Source organism: Hemicordylus capensis, chromosome 4, assembly GCF_027244095.1.
Source record: "Hemicordylus capensis ecotype Gifberg chromosome 4, rHemCap1.1.pri, whole genome shotgun sequence".
NCBI classification, from domain to species: Eukaryota; Metazoa; Chordata; class Lepidosauria; order Squamata; family Cordylidae; genus Hemicordylus; species Hemicordylus capensis.
The window spans coordinates 5,539,244-5,564,329 of NC_069660.1; the positions used below are offsets into that span (position 1 = coordinate 5,539,244).

At 47.8% G+C, this 25,086-nt stretch overlaps 1 protein-coding gene across 1 annotated transcript; it reads left to right on the forward strand.

Moving 5' to 3' along the window:
- The first annotated feature begins 1,010 nt into the window (after positions 1-1,010).
- NSFL1C (NSFL1 cofactor) lies at positions 1,011-24,514 on the forward strand. The gene is made up of 9 exons (XM_053244774.1): positions 1,011-1,251; positions 8,983-9,080; positions 14,593-14,667; positions 17,621-17,786; positions 18,913-19,005; positions 19,890-19,999; positions 20,928-21,065; positions 22,436-22,600; positions 22,779-24,514. Exons 1-9 carry the CDS (start codon positions 1,150-1,152, stop codon positions 22,939-22,941), a joined length of 1,110 nt encoding a protein of 369 aa, XP_053100749.1. The 5' UTR covers positions 1,011-1,149; the 3' UTR covers positions 22,942-24,514.
- The last annotated feature ends 572 nt before the right edge of the window (positions 24,515-25,086 follow it).

Sequence of the window (25,086 nt, forward strand, 5' to 3'; positions counted from 1 at the left end):
TTTGTCCTGCTTTTCTGCTCCTTCTGTTTCCCTCAATGCTGTCTGGCTTGGGTGAACACCCAAGCCCGCTGGCACGAGGGCAAGGAGTGGGGTAGGCTTCTGCCTCGAAGACCAGGTTCTCCCCTGCTCCCCTGACCACTGCTGCAGCCACAAAGCTCACAGGGTGACTTTGGAGCAGTCAGTCTCAGCCTGACCTACTTCACAAGGCTGTTATCAGGATAAAATGAGCCCCTGGTGGCGCAGTGGTAAAAAACTGCCGCCCTGTAACCAGGTTACAAGTTCGATCCTGACCAGGGGCTCAAGGTTGACTCAGCCTTCCATCCTTCCGAGGTCGGTAAAATGAGTTCCCAGAATGCTGGGGGCAATATGCTAAATCATTGTAAACCACTTAGAGAGCTCCAGCTATAAAGCGGTATATAAATGTAAGTGCTATTGCTATTGCTATAAAATGGCAGAAGACAGTATACTGCCACCCTGAGTTCCTTGGAGCAGGGATGATATAATTTATAAACGCTATTATTTTATCTTGTGTATCTAATTAGTCAATTGTCCGGTTATCAGTTTTAATGTAAATGATTTCTACACTGCCTTTCTATGTTAACCCCCCCCCCCCAAGTAAAATGCACTTACAATAACCATGACAAAACGCCATTAAAAACAATAAAGCTTAATTTCAAAAAATACAAAATGCTGCGTGTGTACTTGTATGCCTTTATGTGTTTTTCCAGGCTAGAACTAGAATAGAATAAAGTTTGGGAAATGCCCAAGCAAGCAAATAAAATAATGCGGTTTTTTCATTATTATTATTATTATTATCTTTCATTTTTTTAAAGCGCCTTGGAGGCCCTCACGCACGTTACTTGGCGGGCGTAACGCGTGTCCCGGAGTGGAGCCGGCTCAGAGGACTCTTCCCTCCAGGCAGCAGGCAACGCCAACCCACCATTCTCACTACGGCAACCCTGCTACAGGCCCGCAGGTGGCGTGGTCTCGGCCTTTGTTTCTGCCCGGAGCAGCTTCAGTGAAGCACGCGCCCAAGAGGAGCCAGCGAAGCCTGTGCCCTCCTCCTGGCGCTGCGGCCGGAAGCTGCGTCTCGAGGCTGAGACGGCATCGGGGGCCGGCCGGAGCGGTTTGGCGGTTGCACCGGGCAAGATGGCGGATCGGGAGGAGGCGCTGAGGGAGTTCGTAGCCGTGACTGGAGCCGAGGAGGAGCGAGCGCGCTTCTTCCTGGAGTCGGCTGGCGGGGACCTGCAGGTACTCGGGCGGAGGGGGCGACGGAGAGAGAAGAAATGCCCCCCACACTTTATGTTATGGCGCGCGGGGGGGAGAGGCTCCTCCCCACTGGAGCCAAGGGGGACCCTCCCCCAGGCTCCGCCTCCGCCCCCCCCGCCGGCTGCTCCTCCCCCACCCCTCCCCCTTATTTCTCTGCCCCCCACCCAGGGGGAACTCTGTGTCTCCCTCCTTCCTTCATGAACCTTCCCCCTCTCTGCCAGGTCTCTCTAGTCTCCAAATTACTACAGCAAAGGTAGCCAACGTGAGGCTCTCCAGCTGCAGTTGGACTACAGCTCCCATCATCCCCAGCTGCAGTTGCTGGCAGTCGTAGTCCCAGGGGTTCTCCAGCTTGGGTCCCCAGATGTTGGTGGACTGCAGCTCCCATCATCCCCAGCCACAGTGGCCAGAGGCCAGTTGTCGTTCAGCCTCATCTGTGGACCCAAGTTTGGAAACCCCAGTTGTGGTCCAGCAGCCATTGGAGAATCTCAGGTTGACCACCCCTGCTGTGGTAATGTGGGATCTCCTCATGAAGCTGCTGGGCAGGCGAGACGAGACAGATGCAGAATTAATGTAAGGAATCTGTTGCCCCAGCTTTGATTCTGGTCTTTGGCTCAGATGGCTCTAAAAGGCGGTTAGAAAAAAACATGGAGGAGGAGAGGTTTATCGAGGCCTATTAGCATTGATAGCTCTATAGGGCCTCTGTATTCAGTAGCAGTATACCTCAGAATAGCAATATTGAGAGAAAGCTGTTGCCTTCATGCTGACCTTGTTGGCTTCCTGGAGATAGCTGACTGGCCACTGTAGGAAAGAGAATGTGGGTGAACCTTTTAGTCTGATCCCACATGGCTTTTAGGTGTATATGTTCTCCTTATTTCTGCCTTCTTCTCAGCCTACAACAGACTTTATCTTTCCTCCCACCCCAGTCACCTTTCAGTTTCCCCTTTGCAAACTTGGAGGTTGAGTGTATTGCCTACAGAAAACTCATTCTCTCTCTGACACTATCCCGTGGAAACCATCACTCTTTTTTCTCTTTTCCAGTTCTTGCCCTCTCAGCACTCAGAAGGGACTTTCCCTTTGCTTGATTCCAGCTCTTGGCCAGGCTCTTGCAAACTGTCCCCATTCTACAAAGGGAACCCTGTTTCTTCGTTCATTGTGCACTGAAATGCAGGCTTGTGTGGGATAGATATTAGTTCATTTTTTTCTTTTTGCCCCTTTGCATGTCTGTTACTTCTGTCATTCTTCTTGTTTAGGATGCTGGATGGGAGACACAGGGATTTCTGGTCTTCTCTAAAACTACCATATTTACCTGAATCAAACTAGATTTTTTCCAAGCTCTTTGTTGTTTGAAATTGGGGGGTTCATCTTAAATTCAGACTCCTCTTCCTTTGTGTAAATATAGGTATAACTGAAATTTAACCTATTTTAAGGGTGTCGTCTTGATTGATTGATTGATTGATTGTTGAATTTATATACCGCCTTTCATTAAAAACAACCCCAAGGCAGTTTACAAAAGTTAAAAAACATACAATAAAATGACAGTAAAAACATTAAGCTAAAAATACATAAAACAAATCTAATTTAAAAACTTTAAAATACATGCATAAAAACTATAAATGGATAAAAACACATAGAAGCAGCAATAGAAACAGTCATGTAAAAGCCTGGATAAAAAGCCAAAATTTAAGAAGCCTTCTAAAAACTGTGATGGAGTCCGAGGAGCGAATGGCCACCGGGAGAGCATTCCAAAGTCTGGGGGCAGCAACAGAGAAGGCCCTGTCCCGAGTGCACGGCAGCTGAGCCTCCTTCATTGTCGGCACCTGGAGCAGGGCCTCCTCAGATGACCTTGTCAAGCGGGCAGCAACCCTTGGGAGCAGGCGGTCCCTCAAGTACCCCGGGCCTAAACTGTTAAGGACTTTAAAGGTCAAAACCAGCACCTTGAATTGGACCTGGAAACAAACTGGTAGCCAGTGCAGCTCTTTCAGAATGGGTGTGATGTGATCCCAACGGGCAGCTCCAGATAAAACCCTAGCTGCCACGTTTTGCACTAGCTGCAGTTTCTGGATATTCTTCAAGGGCAGCCCCATGTAGAGCGCGTTACAGTAATCCAGCCTTGACATGACTAAGGCATGGGTAACCGTGGCCAGATCTGCCTTCTCGAGAAAGGGACGCAGTTGGCGCACTAGCCGAAGCCGTGCAAAGGCACCCCTGGCCATCGCCTCCACCTGAGCTTCCAAAAGCAGAGCCGGGTCCAGTAGTACCCCCAAGCTGTGTACTTGCTCCTTCAAGGGGAGTGCAACCCCATCCAGAACCGATAAAATAACCTCATCCCGATTGGCTCTCCTACTGACCAACATTACCTCCATCTTGTCTGGATCCAGTCTCAGTTTATTAACCCACATCCAACCCATCAGGGCCTCCAGCCCCTGATTCAGGACATCCATCGCCTCACTAGGAGCAGGTGACAAGGAGAGATAGAGCTGAGTGTCATCCGCATATTGCTGACAACTCAGTCCAAGTCCCCGGTTGACCTCTCCCAGCGTCTTCATGTGGATGTTAAACAGCATGGGGGACAAGACCGAACCCTGCGGGACCCCTCAGGCCAATGGCCACAGAGCCGAGCAGTAGTCCCCCAGCACTACCTTCTGGACCCTCCCCCCAAGAAAGGATTGGAACCTCTGCAACGCAGTACCTCCGATTCCCATACTCGAGAGGCGGCCCAGAAGGATACCATGGTCAGTGGTATCGAACGCTGCCAAGAGGTCCAGCAGAACCAACAGGGACGCACTCCCCCTGTCTAGCTCCCGGCGAAGGTCATCCACTAGAGCGACCAAGGCAGTCTCAGTCCCATATCTAGGGCGGAAGCCAGATTGAAAAGGGTCCAGATAATCCGTATCATCCAAGACCCTCTGCAGCTGGGACACCACCACACGCTCTATCACCATGCCCAAAAAGGGAAGGTTAGACACAGGTCTATAGTGGTCCGGGTTGGAGGGATCAAGGGAGGGCTTTTTTAATAGTGGTCTTACCACCGCCTCCTTGAGACACGATGGCTTTAATTCAGAGTCATCTTCTTTTTGGGTAAATATACTAATTCATAATTCTAGTACCTAAACCATAGTTCCCAACTAGTAGATCAGGACCCAAGGAAAATTTAGTGCACAGATTTCCTGAGAGAGAAAAGGTAGGGGCCAAGAGAAGTCTTGATGCAGGATGGACACTGGTTCTTGGTCTTTTAGGGGTTCCCTTGCCAATCCTCAAGTCCTCTGGTGCTGGCCAGAGATGGAACACTAGTCTATATAGCATTGATTTAACTTGTTTATAAATGATCTAGAAGTTGTGGTAACGAACAAAGTGGCCAAATTTGCAGATGACGCTAAACTGTTTAGGTTAGTGGAATCCATAAAAGATTGTTAGGAGCGCTAAAAGGATCTCTGCAAACTGGCTGAGAGGGCGACAAAATGGCAAATGTGGTTCAGTGTAAGCAAGTGTAAAGTGATGCATATTGGGGGCGGGAAACCCAGCCTTCACATATACACTGATGGGGTCTGAGCTGCCAGTGACTGAGCAGCAGAGAGATCTTGGGGTCATAGTGGAAAGCTTGTTGAAAGTGTCAACTCATCTGTGGCCACTCTGAAAAAGCCAAATTCCATGCTAGAGATCACTAAGAAGGGGGTTGAAAATAAAAGTGCTAATATAATAATACCCTTATACAAATCTGTGGTATGGCCACATTTGGACTACAATGTGAAGTTCTGGTCACCACATCTAAAGGACATTGTAGTAGAACTGGAAAAGGTGTCGAAGAGGGCAACCAAGATGATCAGGGGTCTGGAGCATGAGGCAAGGCTACAGCATCTGGTGCTTTTTAGTTTGGAAAAGGGGCAACTACAGGGAGACATGATAGGGGTCTATAAAATTATGCATGGAATAGAGAGAGTGGACAGAGAGAAAATTTTCTCCCTCTCTCACAACACTAGAACCAGGGGTCATCCCATGAAACTGAAGGCTGGGAAATTTATTTAGGACCAACAAGAGGAAATACCTTTTCACACAGTACATAATTAATCTATGGAATTCTCTGCCATGGGATGTGGTGATGATCATTAGCTTGTATGTCTTTAAAAGGGGCTTAGACGAATTCATGGAGGATAGATCTATCAGTGGCTACTGGTAGATAGGCCTTGGGCTTGATCCAGTAGGGCTGTTCTTATAATTGCAGCTAGTTGCAGTGTGGAGGCTTGTGTTTCAGGAAAAACTGGTTTCCATCCACAGTGCTGCAGCTTCCAGGGAGATTGGGACTGTTTCAGTTATTCAAGTTCGCCAGGCTGCAAGAGTCACCCAGCCAGGTGCTTGCACATTGGTGATGCCTTTTGCAAAATTCCATAGATCTGGGATTCCCAACCTTGGGTCCCCAAATGATGTTGGACTATAACTTTCCTTGTCTCTAACCACAATCACTTTCAGCCATGGATGATGGGAATTGTAGTTGGACAGCATTGGGAGCCCAAGGCTGGGAGCCCCTGCCATAGACCCATTACTCAGAAAATATGTACAACTCTTACAGTCTTGGAGACTACAACAACTTGAGCTACCGAGGAAAGCTGGAGAAGCTACTTGTCTGCTCATGTGCTTCAGTGTACTATACAGTAGCTTGAGCAGCAAGTTTGGCAAGCTCTTTGCCTGGGCAAAAGTGTTGCTTGCCTCAGGTGAGTGGGTGGCTGACATTTTTTCTGCAAGGCTGAAATAACTTGGCACTTGTTAACTTCTGTCACCTTGAAAGAACTCTCCTTCTTTCCGGCATTTTGGGACCATTTCATACGTTGCATTAAGGAAGCAAGCAGCTCCCATTTCCCTTCATAGGGAAATGCCCCACAAAGCTGTGGCCATTTGGGAGTTCCATGCAGCACGTGCCCATACCATACACATTAATAATAATAATAATAGTAGTAATAATAATAATACAAACCAGTCAATAACACCTGTCTGACTGTGTAAACAACAACAACAACAACAACAATAATAATGGGGAAATAACGCCTAAGTTATAGGAGTGTTATTAGGACAGCAATGAATGCAACACTGAGAGACCTTAAAGGCCAAGTTGAAGACAGATCATCCTGGAGAGAATCTATCTATGTGGTCGCTAAGAGTTGTCACTGACTTGACAGCATTTAATCAATTAATTCCCAATATGATGACAAGAAGCTACAGACTGAATTCAAAGCTCAATTCATTCACTTAATTAGCTTCTTCTGTTGATGTTGATGTTGATGTGTGCAGCCAGTTTTGTGAATTCTTCCATTAAGGCTTGTGGCTGGGGACACTTCTGCAAAGTTTGTTGAATTAAGACATGGGAATCCTGAATTATCTATGTGGGTTGAAGCATTCACAAGACTCTCCCATCACACTGGAATTCCTGCCAGAATGTCAGTCTGTAGACATCTCCACTGACATACGATCGTATCAATCAGCCCTTGTTGATACGGGCCAATTTTTCCATATCCAGTCAGCATCTTGTCTCTAACAGTTGCCAGAATTGTGCATTGCACAGACGAGAATGCAAGAATGCAGAGGTCTTGAAATGGACCATCTGCCTCTCTTTTCAGCAGTCTAAATTTGAGATAAGGATTTATGCCTTGAGCTGCCTTTTTGACCCTAATTGATTCCAGTACATGTGGTTCCCCGTCCCCCCCACTTGTTGGCCTGTCAGCCACACCAGGCCTTCTGACCATCTCTGACCAGCTCTCCAAAGTTTCTGCTTTGATCATGGTGGTCCTTGTACTGTTTTTCTGCAGTTCAAGGGGGCTGCTGGTGCCTCAGTCCCAGCCAGGTACCTCAGTGTATCCTGAGGAAACAACAACTTTTGCATTAATGGACTTTTGCATTAACATTCACCCTAAATAAAGGCACTTCAAGCATTGTTCCATGTCAAGTTGCTTCTTTTGACTTTTATCTCTCCCGTGGTCATAGTTGCTTTTTCTCCATTCTTCTCTCTCCTTCTGCTTATCAGAAACTAATCTTCCTTCAAAAGCTCTCTTTTGTTAATGCTCATCTGTCCTTTCTCTCTCTTGGCTTCTAATGTATGGAACTCTCTCTTGGTATTCTTCAGGTCTCTGCTTTGTCCTCCTTTAAGATGTTACTAAAAACTTGCCTCTTTTGTGCTTGCATTTCCCTTTTGCTATTCTGTTTTGATCATTGTCTGTTTTGATTATTAGTCTTTTACACTAATTCTCTGCAATATTTCTTTTAGTTTCAATGAGGATAGAGTTTCATTTTCCCTCCAAGTCTTTTTCCTTGTACTTTTTTATTTAGATTGCAGGCAGGAATCTGCTCTGTTTTATCAATGTTCAACACCTAGAATAGTGTAGGCACTTGTATAGATATTAGATGATAATGACCATGGGTGGTAATGGCCTTTTAAGGCAACAGGTTAGGAGGGGGACCGGCCCCTCCAGAATTTGAATGAAGATTGCTGTATGCCAGGGCTGCTCAACTTCGGCCCTCCTGTACAGCTTACAGTTCCCATAATCCCTGGCTATTGGCCACTGTGGCTGGGGATTATGGGAGGATGCAGCAAGGAAGTAACTTGCCTAGGGAGCAAGAGGTTGCTGTTTCGAATCCCCACTGGTATGTTTCCCAGACTGTGGGAAACACCTATATCAGGCAGCAGTGATATAGGAAGATGCTGAAAGGCATCATCTCACACTGCGCGGGAGATGGCAATGGTAAACCGCTTCTGTATTCTACCAAAGAAAATCACATGTATTTATTTATTTAACACATTTGTATACTGCCCAAAACACAAAATGGGTGGTTTACAACAAAACAATAAAAACTACAAATAAAAAGGTTAAAACATTACAACAATTTAAAATTTACAACATTAAAACTATTAAAACACAATTAAAATAGTATCTAATCAAAAGCCTGTGTGAACAAATGTGTTTTGACTGCCTTTTTGAAAGTTATAAGAGATTTGGAGGCTCTTATTTCAGCAGTAAGTGAAATAAGCCCAAAGCCTTGGGGCAGCAATGGAGAAGGCCCATCCCTGAGTAGCTACCAGATGAGCTGGTGGCAACTGCAGATGAACCTCCTGATGATCTCAGTGGGCAGTGTGGTTCATAGCAAAGAAGATGTTCTCTTAATTACCCAGGGCCCAAGCTGTTTGGGGCTTTATAGGTTATAACCAAGACCTTGTATTGGCTCTGTGGTCGCCAGGAATCGACACCGACTCGATGGCACAACTTCACCTTTATTCCAAAAAATAGCTGGGGGGCCTAAGTTGAGCAGGCCTGCTGTATGCTGTGATTGTGATCATTTTTTGTCTCTGCTCTCTTGAGAACACTTAAAAAATATTTGACCAGTGAAAGCCCTTTCACTTTCGAACTGGTAGTTTGTCAAGAACTCATTGCTGCTGAATTACAATACCACCGTTGGATCAGCCGGTTCTTCACTGCAGTCTTCCTCAAAATGTTAGTCTCTGGTGTAACAGTTTTGACCAAAGCAGCTGTGAGAATACTGGAAATCTCCTCAGTTCTTTCTCGGCCAGGATTTTCCCAAGAGAATGTCTGTAATATTTTACCTATTGGCATAGTGTGTAGTACAGAAGTTGCCAGTTCTCACAGGGTAATTAAAAAGTTGGGTTCCTTCTTTCTGGATGGCACTAGGTGATTCTGCCAGCTCACATAAAGTGCTATGAATCTTTCCTTTCAGATTGCTTTGGCCAGTTTTTATGAAGATGGAGGTGACGAAGACATCATCACACTCCCACAGCCAACTGCTAGCTCCGTTACCAGAGGCACTGCGCCCAGGTGAGATCAAACTGCCTTGCCTTTGGGCATGTCAGTGTTAGAAGCTGGTATAAACTGCTATTGCTTCTTCCTCCAGAAAGAAGCTTGGAAACTGTAACTGTATGAAGTTGACTCAGCTAGAAAGCCCTAGCCCCTTATGCAGTTCCCCAGATCTGGGGCTTATGGGGGAAGTAATCCTAAGCCAGAATGGTATGGTGTAGACCAGTGTGTTCTCTAATTTTTTTCATCTGTGGGCAGAATGAGTTTTGTTCTGCATGGCAGTATCAAGGCAGTGTTTGCGCACACTCATTCAGAGTAGGGTCTTCCTGATTCAACCTGAGCGGGATCTACAATTAACTGAGTGGACATCAAAAAACCTGTGAGTGCATGCACATGTGCGCATGCCTTAGAGGGAACACTGGTGTAGACATACCTTTTCAGGAGGTTGTATGCTCCTGAAGTGAATAACCACTTCAGGAGGAGTGGTTATAAGGTCACTTTAAAAAAAGAAAATTTTACATGTTTATGTTAGAGCAAAATTGTAAGCAGCAGCATGATAGAGCTTAACTCTCTTTGAGTTCTTTTGCACACTTCAATATGTATTGAATGTGTCCTAGATCAGTGACAGAGCACATGCTTTGCTTGCACAACCTCTGAGCTTCAGTCCCTGGAATTTTCAGATAGGCACATCTCTGCTCTGGTAACAGGACTTGGAAAAACATCTGCCTGAGATCCTGAGGAGCTGCTGTTGGTCAGAGTATTATTTATTTTATTTATGGAATTTATATCCCGCCCAAACATACGTCTCTGGGCGGCTAACAATTAAAACATATATAAAAATTACAACAATGCAACATATAACACATATATAAAAGTTAAAACAATACAATAATTTAAAAACCATAAAATTAACAAACAGTATTTTTAATTAAAAACCTGAGAAGGCTTGGGTAAAAAAAACGGTTTTCAAATGTTTTTTAAAAATAGCCAGAGATGGGGACGATCGTAACTCAGCAGGGAGCGCATTCCACAATCTCGGGGCAGCAGCTGAGAAGGCCCGTCTCTGTGTGACAACTAAACGAGTTGGCGGCAACTGGAGACGGACCTCCTCAGATCACCTCAATGGGCGGTAGGGTTCGTAGCGAAGAAGACGCTCTCTTAACACCCAGGACCTAAACCGTTTAGGGCTTTATAAGTTATAACTAGCACTTTGTATTTTGCCTGGAAACCTATTGGCAGCCAGTGTAACTCCATCAGCAAAGGAGTAACGTGGTCTCTCCAAGGTGACCCAGAGACCAACCTGGCTGCCGCGTTCTGAACCAACTGAAGTTTCCGGATTACATACAAAGGCAGCCCCATGTAGAGCGCATTACAGAAGTCCAGTCTGGAGGTTACCAACAAATGTACCACTGTTTTGAGGTCATTGATCTCGAGAAACGGACGCAGCTGGCGTATCAGCCGAAGCTGATAGAAAGCGCCCCTGGCCACCGCCTCAACCTGAGAAACCAAGGAGAGGTGTGGATCCAGGAGTACTCCCAGACTGTGGACCTGTTCCTTTTGGGGAAGTGTGACCCCATCCAGAACAGGTAGATCAAAATCGTCTCTGGAGTTCTGACCCCGCACAATAAGTACCTCCATCTTATCTGGATTCAGCTTCAGTTTATTCTCCCTCATCCAGCCCATTACTGCTTCCAGGCAGGCATTTAGAGAAGATATGCCATCACCTGAAGAGGTTGACATGGAGAAATAGATCTGGGTGTCATCAGCATACTGATAACACCCAGCTCCAAATCCCCTGATGATCTCTCCCAGCGGTTTCATGTAGATGTTGAAAAGCATTGGAGAGAGTACAGAGCCTTGAGGGACACAATTCTTAAGCTCAGATTTTGAAGAGCAACAATCTCCAGTCGACACCATCTGGAACCTGTCCGAGAGATAGGAGCAGAACCACTGTAAAACAGTGCCTCCCACCCCCAACCCCCTAAGTTCCAGAAGGATACTATGGTATAGTATCGAAAGCTAGTACTATACTATACTTTCGATAGTATCGAAAGCTACTGAGAGGTCCAAAATGACCAACAGAGTCACATTTCCTCTGTCAATTGCCAATTGGAGATCATCCATCAGACCGACCAAGGCAGTCTCCATCCCAGAGTAGACCACAGTCTACTGCATGCCCCAGTTGGTCTGTTTGCTAGTACATTCATACTCTCGTGTGACCAAGAAGCAAAACCCAGGATGAAGCGATGCTTATATGAGCTGTGCTCTGGGAAGAGCACCTGCATGCAGCTTATATGGAGCTGCAGCAGGCACCAGGGACAGAGAACTGCTTTAGCTTGCACTCTCGTGTTGTCCTTCACCCCTTTACCTCCTTCCTCATAAGCTAAGTGCTGCCCTTTAGGACATGGATGGGCCTGTCCTCCAGCCCTGAAGCACTAGGAAGCCTGGCCTTGACCAGCAGGGATCCTGAAAGTGCACAGAAGCACGTTGCAGGGAGTTGGAGCCCATTCAAAGAAAAGCTAAAGTAACTTTTGGGGGAAAGACAACTTAAGTGGGGGACATGAAAGAGGCTTATAAAATTATATGTAGTATGGAAACAATGGAAAGACAGAAGCATTTCTACCTCCTCTGTGGTTCTGGAACTTGGGATCATCCATTACAATTGACTTGCAGCAGATTCAAGACAGACAAAAGGAAGCTGCCTTATTCTGAGTCAGACCATTGGTCCATCAGTATTGTCTGCACAGACTGGCAGCAGTTTCTCCAAGGTTGCAGGCACGAGACCCTCCCAGCCCTATCTGGAGATGCCAGGGAGGAACGTGGAACATTCTACGTGCAAGCGTGCAGGTGCTCTTCCCAGAGTGGCCCCATCCAATGTTCCCTTTAACATCTGGGATGTCCCAGATGTTTCTCACTACAGTTTCCAGCATCCCCAGTTGCAATGGCCTTTGGCTGGGGATTGTGGGAGTTGTAGTCAACAACATCTGAGAATCCCTGTTAGAGGGAACACTGGCCCCATCCTCCATGGGAGGAGAGCTGGTCTTGTGGTAGCAAGCAAGAATGGACCCCTTTGCTAAGCAGTGTCTGCCTTGGTTTGCATTTGAATGGGCAGCTACATGTGAGTGTTGTAAGACATTCCCCTTAGGAGATGGGGCCACTCTGGGAAGAGCACTGCATGCAGAAGGTCCCAAGTTCCCTCCCTGGCAGCATCTCCAAGAAAGATAGGGCTGGGAGGGTCTCGTGCCTGCAACCTTGGAGAAGCTGCTGCCAGGCTGTGAAGACAATACTGATGGACCAGTGGTCTGACTCAGAATAAGCTAGCTTCCTTTTGTCTGTCTTGAATCTGCTGCAAGTCAATTGTATTATATGATCCCAAGCTGCAGAACTATGGAGGAAGTAGAAACACAAACTGCGAGTCTGGGTAGACAATACTGAGCTAGAGGGACCAATGGTCTGACTCGGTGTAAGGGAGCTTCCTATGTTCCTATCCTGAGGGGAATCTCTTACAGTGTTCTCATGTAGTCTCCCATTCAAATGCAAACCAGTGTGGACCCTGCTTAGCAAAGGGGACAATTCATGCTTGCTACTGCAAGCTCTTAAATACTGCTTCACCTAATGGAGCAGTGGGGAAATGACTTGAATAGCAAGCCAGAGGTTGCCGGTTCGAATCCCCGCTGGTGTGTTTCCCAGATTATGGGAAACACTTATATCGGGCAGCAGCGATGTAGGAAAATGCTGAAAGGCATCATCTCATACTGCACGAGAGATGGCCATGGGAAACCCCTCCTGTATTCTACCAAAGATAACCACAGGGCTCTGTGGGTGCCAGAAGTCGACATCAACTCGGCGGCACACTTTACCTTAGGAGCCAGCGTGGTGTAGTGGTTAGAGTGCTGGACTAGGACTTGGGAGACCCGAGTTCAAAACCCCATTCAGCCTGATGATACTTGTTGGGTGACTCTGGGCCAGTCACTTCTCTCTCAGACTAACCCACTTCACAGAGTTGTTGTGTGGAGAAACGTACCTATGTACACCTCTCTGGGCACCTTGGAAGAAGAGTGGAATATAAATGTGGAATATTTTATAAATAAATAAAAATAATTCATGGCACTCACTGACACAATATGTGATGTCCACTAGTTTAGATTTAGTTAGACTTCTCAGTGAATTCATCATCGCTTGCTGAATGGGGTGGGGCAACCTCCACATTCAGAGACAGTCTGCCATCCTATGCTATTTAGTGGGAAGCAGCAGCAGGAGAGGTCTGTGGCCTTCGTGCCTTTCTGGTGGGCTTCCTGAAAGCACCTGGTTGGCCACTGTGGATCAAGTCCAATGGACCTGATCCGACAGGGCTCTTATGTTCCCTGTAAGAGAAGCTCTCCCCGCACATTCTCTGCCCTTCATAATGATGGGGTGTTTCGCTACTCAGTTGCCATAAACAGGGGTCGTGTCCTGACTTATATACTTGGAACGTAGGAAGCTGCCATATACTGAGTCAGACTCTTGGTCCATCTAACTCAGTATTGTCTTCACAGACTGGCAGCAGCTCCTCCAAGGCTGCAGGCAGGAGTCTCTCTCAGCCCTCTCTTGGAGATGCTGCCAGGGAGGGAACTTGGAACCTCAGTTGTCCTTCCCAGAGCAATCTCATCCCCTGGGGGGAATAACTTACAGTGCTCATACATGTAGTCTCCAGTCATATGCAACCAGGTAGGACCCTGCTTAACAAAGGTACTTGCTACCACAAGACCAGCTTGTGTATTACAACCTGATCCTTTGGGTGCCTGCAAAAGGCTGCTCCACAGCAGCTGGTTGGTATCTTGTTTCTAGTTGTCTGTCTGGTTAATAATACTTGACACTGTTGCAGCAGTATGCAAAGAGGAAGGAAGGTGGGCTATCTGTTGGTCCTGTTGGCATGGAACGGATTGCATTCAGCGTTGCCTCTCCCCCATCCTGCCTCTCCCTAGACTCTTTCTGACCTGATTTGATACCTGCAAAAGTTTGCAAGGTGTGGTTTTGCTGTCCCAAATTGCAGTGATGTTGCAACAGCATTGTGCTGTGCTGGTGCCCAGGAGCGGCTCATCCTAACAATATGGGGGTGAGTGTCAGAGGAAGCACTGCTGCCTCTCTTTCCCGGAGCTCTGTTTGCTTCTCTCTCTCTCTCTCTCTCTCCCTCACCCCACCCCACCCCACCCCACCCCAGTGTTATTGAGAGCTGCGCTGCCTGCAAGCTGGTAGGCCTGCAGGCAGTGTGGCTCTCGGGCAAACTGAGAGGGCCAGACGGAGCTCCAGGAAGCAGAGGCAGCTGTGCCTCCTTTGCTGCACCCCCCCCCCATCCCCAGCTCATTAGTACAAGATGCTCTTGCTGCTGGCGCTCCATAACTCTGAGCTGCACTAATTGCACAGTCTTTCCCCACTTTTGCAAGTGCATAGGAGACTGTAGGATCAGGTCTTTAGATGTCAGCAGAGAGAGGTAACACATTTGGAGAGGGTGGATTCATGTTCTTGTGTATGGTGTTTTCCTTTGTCCCTCTAGTGACCACAGGGTGACGTCATTCCGGGACCTTGTCCATGCTCAGGAGGAGGAGGAGGAAGAGGAAGAAGGACAAAGGTCTGTCTCTGGCTGGATGCCTGGACTGTTTGACTCTCCTCTTTATGGAGGAGGTGGGGGAGGAGTTCTGAGTGGGAAGGTCTGCATTGTAAGAGTCTCTCTGGAAATGTTTTCATGCTCTCAGGCTGCCATAGAAAGCTCTGTGCTGGGCAGGGCCCCTTCTGTTGAGGCAGCTGCTGGACTCATGCTTTGTGAGGGCGTGACCTCACCCGCCTTTGTTCAAAGCAAATTCACACCCAGATCCTGCATAGTAAGTGACTCATTTTTGTTGCGGGGAACAGACCGTTGCTTTATTGTTCCAGCCTAAGCAGAGTTGGATGTATCAGTTCTTTTTTCAAGAAGTTCTGTGCCAGGAAAAACTCCATTCTGCATCCTTTATGAGAACAGCCAGTGCAGTTCCCTTAAAACGTGTTATGTGGTCCCTTCGAGTTGTCCCAGAGACCAGTCTGGCTGCCACATTCTGTACCAAATGTGGTTTCCAGAAGACGTACAAAGTCAGCCCCACATAGAGTGCATTACCGTAGTCAAGCCTGGAAGTTACCAGCATATGTACCACTGTTTTAAGGTCATTCACCTCCAGAAATGGACGTAGCTGTCGTATCAGCCGAAGCTGATAAAAAGCATTCCTGGCCACTGCCTCAACCTGAGAAACCAGAGAGAACTTTGGGGTCAGGAGCACTCTCAAGCTATGTACCTGATCTTTCAGGAGGAGTGTAACCCCATCCAAAACCATCTCTTGAGTCCCGTCCCCCCCGTCAGTACTTCCATCTTATTTGGATTCAACTTCAGTTTGTTATCCCTCATCCAACCCATTACCGCCTCCAAGCAGGCATTTAGAGAAGATATGCCATTTCCTGATGAGGTTGACATGGAGAAATAGATCTTGGCGTCGTCAGCATATTGATAACACCCAGCACCAAACCTCCTGATAATCTCTCCCAGCAGCTTCATGTAGATGTTAAAGAGCATTGGAGACAGTATGGAGCCTTGTGGAACTCCACAATTTAGTTCTCGCTTTGCAGAACAGCAGTCTCCATGTGACACCATCTGAAATCTACCAGAGAGGTAGGAATGGAACCACTGTATAACAGTGCCACCCAATCCCACCTCCCTCAGGCTGTCCAGAAGGATACCATGGTCGATGGTATCAAAAGCCATAGAGAGATCCAAAAGGATCAGCAGAGTCACCAGGCTTTGATTGACACACACTTCGGAAATGATCTTGGCAAAGAGAGGCTCAAAATGTGCTCCCTTTTAATACAAAAGAAAAAGCAAGAAAGCTGAAATTCTAGGGAAGCTACGCTCAGTGGCTCCTTCTGTGGGTATTTAGAACCTTTTAGGTTCTTTGCACCCTTGCCTATGAACTAACAGTACCTCTAAGAATGACCTGCAACATTAACATTCTGAAACAGCGTAGAGTATGAGCTCCCACCCCCAAAACAAAACAAAAAAATAATCCAGGGCATTGCAAAAGTCCTTATAAATCTGGTGCATTGTGTAGATGCATATACAATAACATGTACATGTGGGTTTGCTTACATCAAGTCAGTTCCTAATTTTCAGATAGTCCTGCTGCAAAAAGGGAGAATGAATAAATTAATAACATTAAGCAACATTGCTGCAGGGCTTTAAAGTGTGTTGAGCTTTAACGTGTTCAAAGTGCTTTGTATCCATTATTGGGCAAGGGCTATAATTCAGTGGTAGAGCATGTGATTTACATCCAGAAGGTCCCAGACATCTCCTGACAAGGCTGGGGAAGCCCCTCTCTGCAGTTTTGGAGAACTGCCAGTCACTGTAGACCTGGGCCCTCCTGCGGATGTTGGCCTACAACTCCCATAATCCCTGGCTATTGTCTGTGGGTTATGGGAGTTCTAGTCCAAAAGCAACTGGGGGGCTTAAGCTGATCAGACCAGCTGTAGGCACTACAGAACTAGATGGACCAATGGACTGACTCTGCATAAGGCAGCTTCCCATGTTCATCTTCTTGTAATCCTTCCAACAACCTCTAAGGTAGATCAGTATTATTATCCCCGCTGTGTGGGGGCCAGTTTGCTGAAAGATGTGGGCTTGCCTAAGGCCTCCTGTTAACTTCATGACCGAAGTGGGATTCAAACCAGAGTTTCCTGATTCACAGGTCAGCTTCTTGGCCATTGTGTCAACCCTCAGTGTCGTAGAAATGTGGTTTGTATTTAATATGAGCAGTCCTTCCGAGAAATGGATGAAACCTCTCTATTGGCTGGTCCCCCATGAATTTGGCTCTCTACTGTCCCATGTTGACCTGCCATCCAAATGCAGCCATTGGGTCATGCAGTCCAGAAGGGAGGCTTGGTCAGTCAGAGGCACCACACTGTCGCAGTGGATGGGATGGTGGTGGCCACCTGGTTTGGCAAGTGAACCCCAAGTCAAGTCCCCGGGAGGAGCGCTTGCTACTCTTGTGTGTGCTGCGGTTCTGGCTGCAGTGTTGCCTCTGGTCCACTGAGCAGCACTGAAGAGGCAGGCTGGAGAGAGGGCCTCACTGTATGCTGTAGGCAGGCTCTTCTGTCGGTCTCCAGCTGAGGCATACATTTCTCGTGTCCTTTCTACTTCTGGCATCGATGCCACAGGTGGGCCAACGGCCGGTTAAAAGTCGCAAGTGTGTGTGCACTGGTTTGCCCAATCTGTTTCTTGACCCAGACTGTGGATGGTGGTTTGTGGTTTTTTGGACAAGAACCAGTGGAAGCACAGGGCTGGGTGTGGCTGCAGGAGAGAGTAGAAGTGAGGGGATACTAGTTGTGTTTTAATGTTGGTTTGTTTGTTTTTTTAAACTACTCACGACTGTGGTCTGGTAGCTGCATGGGAGGAGAGCGGTGCTGTGTTGGTGAAACGCAAGTATGGGCCTAGGCCTCAGCCAGAGCTGTTCATGGCTTCTCCTGTGGAGAAGGGTGATCCTGAGGGTCTGTGGTCTTCCATTCAGATTCTATGCTGGGGGCTCAGAGCGAAGTGGGCAGCAGATTGTTGGTCCTCCAAGAAAGAAGAGTCCCAACGAGCTGGTGGAGGATTTGTTCCGAGGGGCCAAAGAACACGGAGCGGTGGCTGTTGACAGAGCCGCGAAGAGCCCCGGAGAAACCAGCAGGCCAAAAGTAAGTGGGTGGGTGAGATCCGTCTTGCGTGGATCCAGCCACTCATGATGATGCCTGTTTCTGTTTATTCCCACTTGGGGCCCCCTTGCTGAAGTGCTGTGCAGGACATGGTAAACAGGAGCTGAGCCAGTACTGCCTACACACTGGATGAGCAAGATGGGGATGCGTGAAGTCGGGGACCTATGAATGAAATGTGCGGATAGACAGAGTGGCAGTGGAGAAGCAAGACCATGGCTGGGCAGAGACATGAGACTTAGCGGGAGGGGGACTTGGAGGAGGAGACCAAGGAGTGGATTGGGAAGATGGTTCCAGAGACCAGTATGGCTGAAGGCATGGAGAAAGCAATGGGTGGAAGAGTTGGGAGGGAAATAGTAAAGGGTGGAGAGAGTGGGGAAACGTTGAAAATGAGGACTAGAATCTTGACAGAGATGGAGTATAGGTGTGGACACTTAAGGAGGGGTGGGGAGCAATTTAAAGCTGAACTTAGTTGAGGCGTCCTGAGTCCATAGAAAGTAGCTTTGGGATGGCTTGGATGAAAGGTGGCTGCATTTAGCCTCCTGTAACCTGTTCCTTCTAGATGTCATTCACACAAACACTGAAACACTGATGGAAAGATATAGAAAACTGTGGTAGCTTCAACACTGGAGCCAGAATGATAACATCGGCACCTCAGATGAGTTTTGAATAGAAATGAATTACATCTACCTTTTTATTGTTTAGTGTAGATAAATAGTTCTAACTAACTAGGGCCTGCAGAATCCTCAGTCACTAGTATACCTAACTGTTTGGGTCTGTCATGTAGATCTGAAAAGTTTGTTCTAGCCTGCATAAAAAACTGCTTTTCGTGGGAGGGAGAGGAAATTGTATGATGCAGCGGATGTAATTAAAAGGCAGATCAAGTTTAAATGCCCGTTCTCCCCCCCTACCCTTTAAAAATAAAAGTACCCCTTGTCTTTAAGAATTCAAGCATAGCTGTCCTGGCAGTGTGGAGCTCTCTCCTTCCTTGGAAGTTTTTAGGAAAGAACCTGAACGGATCAGTGCCACTGGATTGGGGTTGAGAATAGATGTGACCCACTTGGCTTCTACTGGCTGCTTCCAAGAGTCACGGGTCCTTTTTCTCTTTCAGCCCTTTGCAGGCGGAGGGTACCGCCTGGGAGCTGCCCCTGAGGAGGAGTCTGCTTATGTCGCAGGAGAGATGAGACAGAATGCTGCTCAAGATGTGAGTCCTTTGAGGCTTTGAGTTCAGGGCCCAGCATTGTCTGCCCTGACTTGGCTCTTCAGGGTCTTGGGTAGAGGTCCTTTTCCCAGCCCTGTTACCCAAGGGCCTTGTTCCCCTGGAGATGCTGAGCACTGAACTGGGCACCTTCAGCATGCAAAGTGTGTGCCCTTCCCCAAAGAGAGCGTCTCCCTCTCCCCTTCAACAGGATTTGCATTGGTGACCTCAGGCCCAGAAAACAGGGTTGGGGATTGTCCAAGTGCCACTGAGGAAGCTTCTGGTAGAGAACCTCATGGCCTGTGTGACTTCTCTTCTGTTTTGTTTTTCAGTTCAGTTTTCCCCATTAGTCATAACAGTCTAAATGCTATGTAGTGTGATTTGAACACATTGCAAATTAAAACGTACATTGGCCTGGTGTAGAATCCAAACTATGAGAGTTAACCAAGCGTGGTGTAGTGGTTAGAGTGCTGGACTAGGACCGGGGAGACCCGAGTTCAAATCCCCATTCAGCCAGGAGACTTGCTGGGTGACTCTGGGCCAGTCACTTCTCTCTCAGCCTAACCTACTTCACAGGGTTGTTGTGAAAGAGAAACTTAAGTATGTAGTACACCGCTCTGGGCTCCTTGGAGGAAGAGCAGGATATAAATGTAATAATAATAATAATAACCAAGTCCACACAGACTTAGTCTTTTTCCTTCTTTTTAATAGATTGATTTGGCTGCTGCGTTGGCAAGAGATTTGGGATAAGATGAGTTGCCCGGGTGTCTGCAGTGTGCTGAGAGTAGTCTCTCTCCTTAGTATGAATTGGCCCTGAAGTGTAGCAGCGTCTTTCTGGCAGAGAGGCCCTGCAGGTTGTGGAAATAGTTCTGCTGTGGGGTGTTTTGCAGGTGCATGTGGTCCTGAAGCTGTGGAAGAGCGGGTTCAGCCTGGACAGTGGAGAGTTGAGGAGCTATCAAGATCCATCCAACTCCCAGTTCCTGGAATCTATCCGCAGAGGGTAATGATGGTGCAGAGGGATGTTGGGCAGTGCCTGGGAGCAGCTGGGATCTTGCCTTGTAGGCAGGGCTGTTCACTTGCTAAGATCCTGCATGGCCTTGATGAGGCACAGTGTCAGACAAGCCCTACTCTCTTCCATCATGGGGGCGTTTGTGCCTGGCGCTTACACAGAATGAGAAGAGAGTTGACTATCCCAAGGGCCTCACGCGAAAAGGAGGCACAAGAGAGACAGCAGAGGAAGGAAGAGGAAGGGGAGGGATCTCAATGATTGGATGCCACATACTTAGCTGTAGTTGCAGAATCAAGGACAGAGCCATCCTTGGTGACCAGGGTGGGAATAGGCGCCAGATGGAAGGTGCCCCAAGCAGAGCAGCCCCTGGACCGTAGAAGTCTTAGCAATAGCAATAGCACTTACATTTATATACCGCTTTATAGCCGGAGCTCTCTAAGCGGTTTACAATGATTTAGCATATTGCCCCCAACATTCTGGGTACTCATTTTACCGACCTTGGAAGGATGGAAGGCTGAGTCAACCTTGAGCCCCTGGTCAGGATCGAACTTGTAACCTTCTGGTTACAGGGCAGCAGTTTTACCACTGCGCCACCAGGGTGAGCGTGCTTTCAAGACCTAGCCTGCTTGGAGGACCTGATGGGCAAAAAGCAGGATATAAATCTCACATTTTAGTTTTGTTTGTTTTTATTGGGGGGTTTAATGTTTAAGTGTTGTATTCTGGTCAGTTGTGAGTTTGGTTTGAAATATCTAACAAAGGAAATGGCAGTTGGTCCTTGGCAGGCCAATGGAAAGAGCTGTCTTCCTCCTCCTCCTCCTCCTCCTCCTCCTCCTGCTAGACACTGTTCTTGGAGCAGAGGAGCCAATGGATTGGCCAGGCCTTTCCCCGTATAATCCAGTCCGTGACGTTCTTTTGCTAGGGAGGTCCCTGCAGAGCTTCGTCGGCTGGCACGTGGAGGGCAGGTGAACTTGGATCTGGAGGACCACCGTGACGAGGATTTCATGAAACCCAAAGGTGCCTTCAGGGCTTTCACTGGAGAAGGGCAGAAGCTGGGCAGGTGAGCAGCCAGCATGCATGAGAATCTTCAGCTTTTGTAGCAGTGGTAGTTATTGTTACTATTATTATAAAAAAGCACATCTCTAGTCCATGTTGTGGCAGAGTGTAGCAGCTACGTATAGGTCTAGGCGTGGCTTCCTGTGGGTTAGAAAAGCCCAATCCATATGTGAATCTTCTATATACCATTATGCATCATGTGGAGAAAGTAGAAAGAGAGAGAGGGGTCCCCCCGCCCCACCCCTAGAACTTTACAGTCACCCAGTGAAATGGATTAGCAGGAAGTTAAAAGTAGACAGAAGAGAGGGCTACTTGACACAACGTATCATTACTCTATTGAATGTGATGGCCATGGGCTTAGATGGCTTTAAAAAGGGATTAGACAAATTCATGGAGCTTATGAGCCATGATAAGCAGAACCTCCGTGTTTAGAGGCAGTCTGTACTAAATACTGAGCCGGGGCGAGGGGCAACAGCAGGGGAGGGATGTTGCGTTCATCTTCTGCTTGTGGGCTTTCCAGAGGCATTAGGTGGCCACTGTGGGCAACAGGACTCTGGATTCGGTGGCCTTTTGGTCTGATTCAGCAGGGCTGCTCTTACACAACCAGTGTTGCTTAGTTTTCCTTTTCTTCCACCCCTGCTCCAGTCTGCTGTCCTTGCTTTTAATGAGAGAATCCCGAGTTTGAAATACTGGGGCTCTTCACACCATCAACATCATGGTGACTTCACGGAAATCTAGAGATTCCTGCGGCCTGCGCGCTCCCACAGAACAATCACGTAAACCCAGAAAGTTCCCCCATCCTCTCTGCTTAGCACTGTGCCAACTGGACATGAAGCTGACCACTTCAGGCTGAGCTCAAATCTAAGATGACGGGCCTTTTGGCTCCATGCCGGGCTGGCATGTTGCCAACCAGAGATCAGGGGGAATGTCCAGGTGTGCATATGGTTGCTCTCCAGGAGTGTGAACCTCTAGATTCTCACAGAGCCAGCACTGGATCAGTCGTGTGGACCTGCCCACTGAGATAAGACTGTCCAGTTCCATGTAACGTTTTACTAAGGAGAAGCCCTTGTGCTGCACTCACAGGTTGGGCATCAGCTGTGAAAGCCTTTGCCCAAAGTAAACCAGGCCAGGCAGAGAGTAAGATGATCTCATTCCCAATGCCTGCTGTTCTGGTGGGAATTACCTTCTCTAGCTGTGTGGCTACGTTTTTCTGGCCAGTTAACCAGGCTCTCTGCCTCTCGTCCTGCATGGATGGAATGACCTGTGAGAGAGCCTCTTCACTTAAGAGAGTTTACATGCAGAAAAAGGAATATCCCTGGGGTGCTATTCAGTTTACTTGATGTGGTTTTCGATCTTTTCCCTACTTGTCCTCAGCACTGTCCCCCAAGTGATGGGGGCAAGCTCTCCATCCCAGCAGGCTGAAAACGAAGCCAAAGCCAGCTCCTTGGTCACCATCGATGAGTCGGAGCCCACCACCAACATCCAAATCCGGCTTGCAGATGGCGGGCGGCTTGTCCAGAAATTCAACCACAGTCACAGGTACGGTGGGGGGGGGCGGGGTGGTGGAAGGGAAGTGTGGGTTGGGCATGGGAGAGGGCAGAGCAGGTGCATGGAAGCCCGAGTGGATGCTCCTTCTGCAAAACAGGGGAGTTCCTTCTCCATTTGTCCGGGGATCAGGCCGACGGGGCCAACATGTTGTCTCATTTCCTCTGGGCAGGATCCGTGATATCCGGCTCTTCATAGTGGATGCCAGGCCCACACTGGCTGCCACCAGCTTTGTCCTCATGACCACCTTCCCGAACAAAGAGCTGTCGGACGACAACCAGACCCTGAAGGAAGCCAATCTACTCAATGCTGTCATTGTCCAGCGGGGAATATAACGGAGCTTGTATGCCCACGTGGCGTAGCACTCCTGGGTGTGTGCACGGGGCAGTCTGTGGTGCCACGGCCAAGTCGTAGCGCTGGGTTCCAAGCTCCTGAGTTGGACTCCTTAGTTGCGTTTCCCACGTTTCTTTTTTTGTGCTGGTCCATGGACTTTACAAACAAAAAAACAAAACAAAGAAAGTTAACTCAGACACAAACTGTTGAAAGGAAATACTGTTGGGTCTGCCACACACCCCTACTGGATAATTGGTGGAGCAGATAGCCATGCTGTCCTGAGCAGGAGGGTGGGGGAGAGGGTGAAGAGTGCATGGTTCTCCCCTCATGCACACACTCATTTCCTGCTCCAGGGGTCGCCCCCCCAAAAAAATGTTCCCTCTTTTCAGTGTATTAAATAAAGTGAACCCCTGAGCTGGGGCCTCTGTTCTTTGTTGCCAACCAAGGCCCCTGTGGGTACTTGTGTGCTGTGTGTGGATTGAAGGTGGGGCACCAGAGGGTCCAAAGCTCGCTCTCCTTTAGATGTCCCGACATCTCCCCCTACCTACCACCACCAGCACGGCCTCCTTACCATCTTCTCTCTCCATCCCTGCTTGGCTGTGTGGTAGCATGTGGAAGCAGGGCTTCTCTGACGAGCAGACCCTAAAAAAACACTGGTTATGCTATATGTGCAGGCAGCATCTAAAGGGTGTTCCCCTCTCCCCCACGTGAAGTGGCCATTTGTTTTTAAGGCACATGACATAAAAGGAAAAAACTAGAGGGGTTCTCAAACTAGATTATGTAGGACTATGCCTCCCATCATCCTTTGGCCATTGTCACTGAGGATGGTGGGAGTTGTAGTCCAACAACATCTGGGAATCCAAGTTTGAGAACCCATGAATTGGACCATTACTTGAGTGGCAGGCTTTAAAACCCACGGGTGAGGAAGGAGTGTGGTCAGAATGTGTGACTCAGTTTCCTCCTCCTCAATGCTTTCTATAGATCCCTGCAGTTGAAATCTCTGGTACTTCTTGAATTTGGGATCCAGGTGCCTGACTTCTTTTTAAAAGAAAAGAAAAAAGAATTCCTCAGCTGCCTGCTCTAAATTCTGTCTTCGAGGCCCTGCTTTTTCAGAAAACAGGAAAGAGGCCATTGTTGTCTCATCCTTAACAGAGGATGCCTGAGGCAAGCACTACTTGAAGAGCTTTCTCCTTGCTTGGAAATGAAAGCCTTGCAGGGAAAGTAGGTGTGAGAGCGTTTCCATTTTTGCAGCTTGGGCCTGTTCTTTTGCTCCTCTTCTGTGGCTTCCACTGGGGAGATCAGACACTCGGGCTACCCCTGCTGGGGAGGGGGAGCTGTTCTCTCAGTGGGAGCAGAAGCCGCTTGCATCAGGAGGCGGGACTGTTTTCAGGGAAAGGGAGGCTGGATCCAAGCCAGGCTGATCCCACATCCAGAAATCCTTGGGTTATTATTGCTCTTGAAACTCCAGGAGTGGATATTTCTCATGGCTAAATGGGTCCACACCGTATGTTGGGCGGTGAACTCTGTAAATTATTGTGACAAGTTTGTGAGTATTAAACATCCAAACCAAACCCAGGACACTGTTGTTTGCCCCTTCCTAAGGTGATGTGCAGCTGTCTTCAGTGTGTCAGCGGCCATGTGATGGTGGGATTTCAGGGGAAGGGGAGGTTGGGATGTTCCTCCCTTCTGCCCGTGTCTGCCTTGGTGGACATGTAAGTCGTTCTCTTCCTCACTCCCACATCTGCAATATGGGCATAAGAATGAGCTGCCTGCTGCTGAATGTTGAAGCATCCCTGAAATGATATATGTGGGGAGGACATGTTGGACACTGAAGCATCATACGTGCATTTGCTAAGTCGGGCTCCCAACCTTTACTTTGTACTACAACTCCCATAATCCCAGCCACAATAACTTAGTCCTTGTCCTGATATACTAATGATCTGCATGGAGGCAGTTTCTTATTAATTATGTATTTACAATATTTATACCCTGCCCCTCCAGTGCACTACTGCTTGGGGCAGCTCACAACAATAAGACAGACACAAGATACAATAAAAGTAATAAAATTAACTATTTTTTTAAAGTCAGATTAAAAACCACAAGTATTAGGTTCAAATTAAAACTGAAAATTATAAAACGCTAAAGAA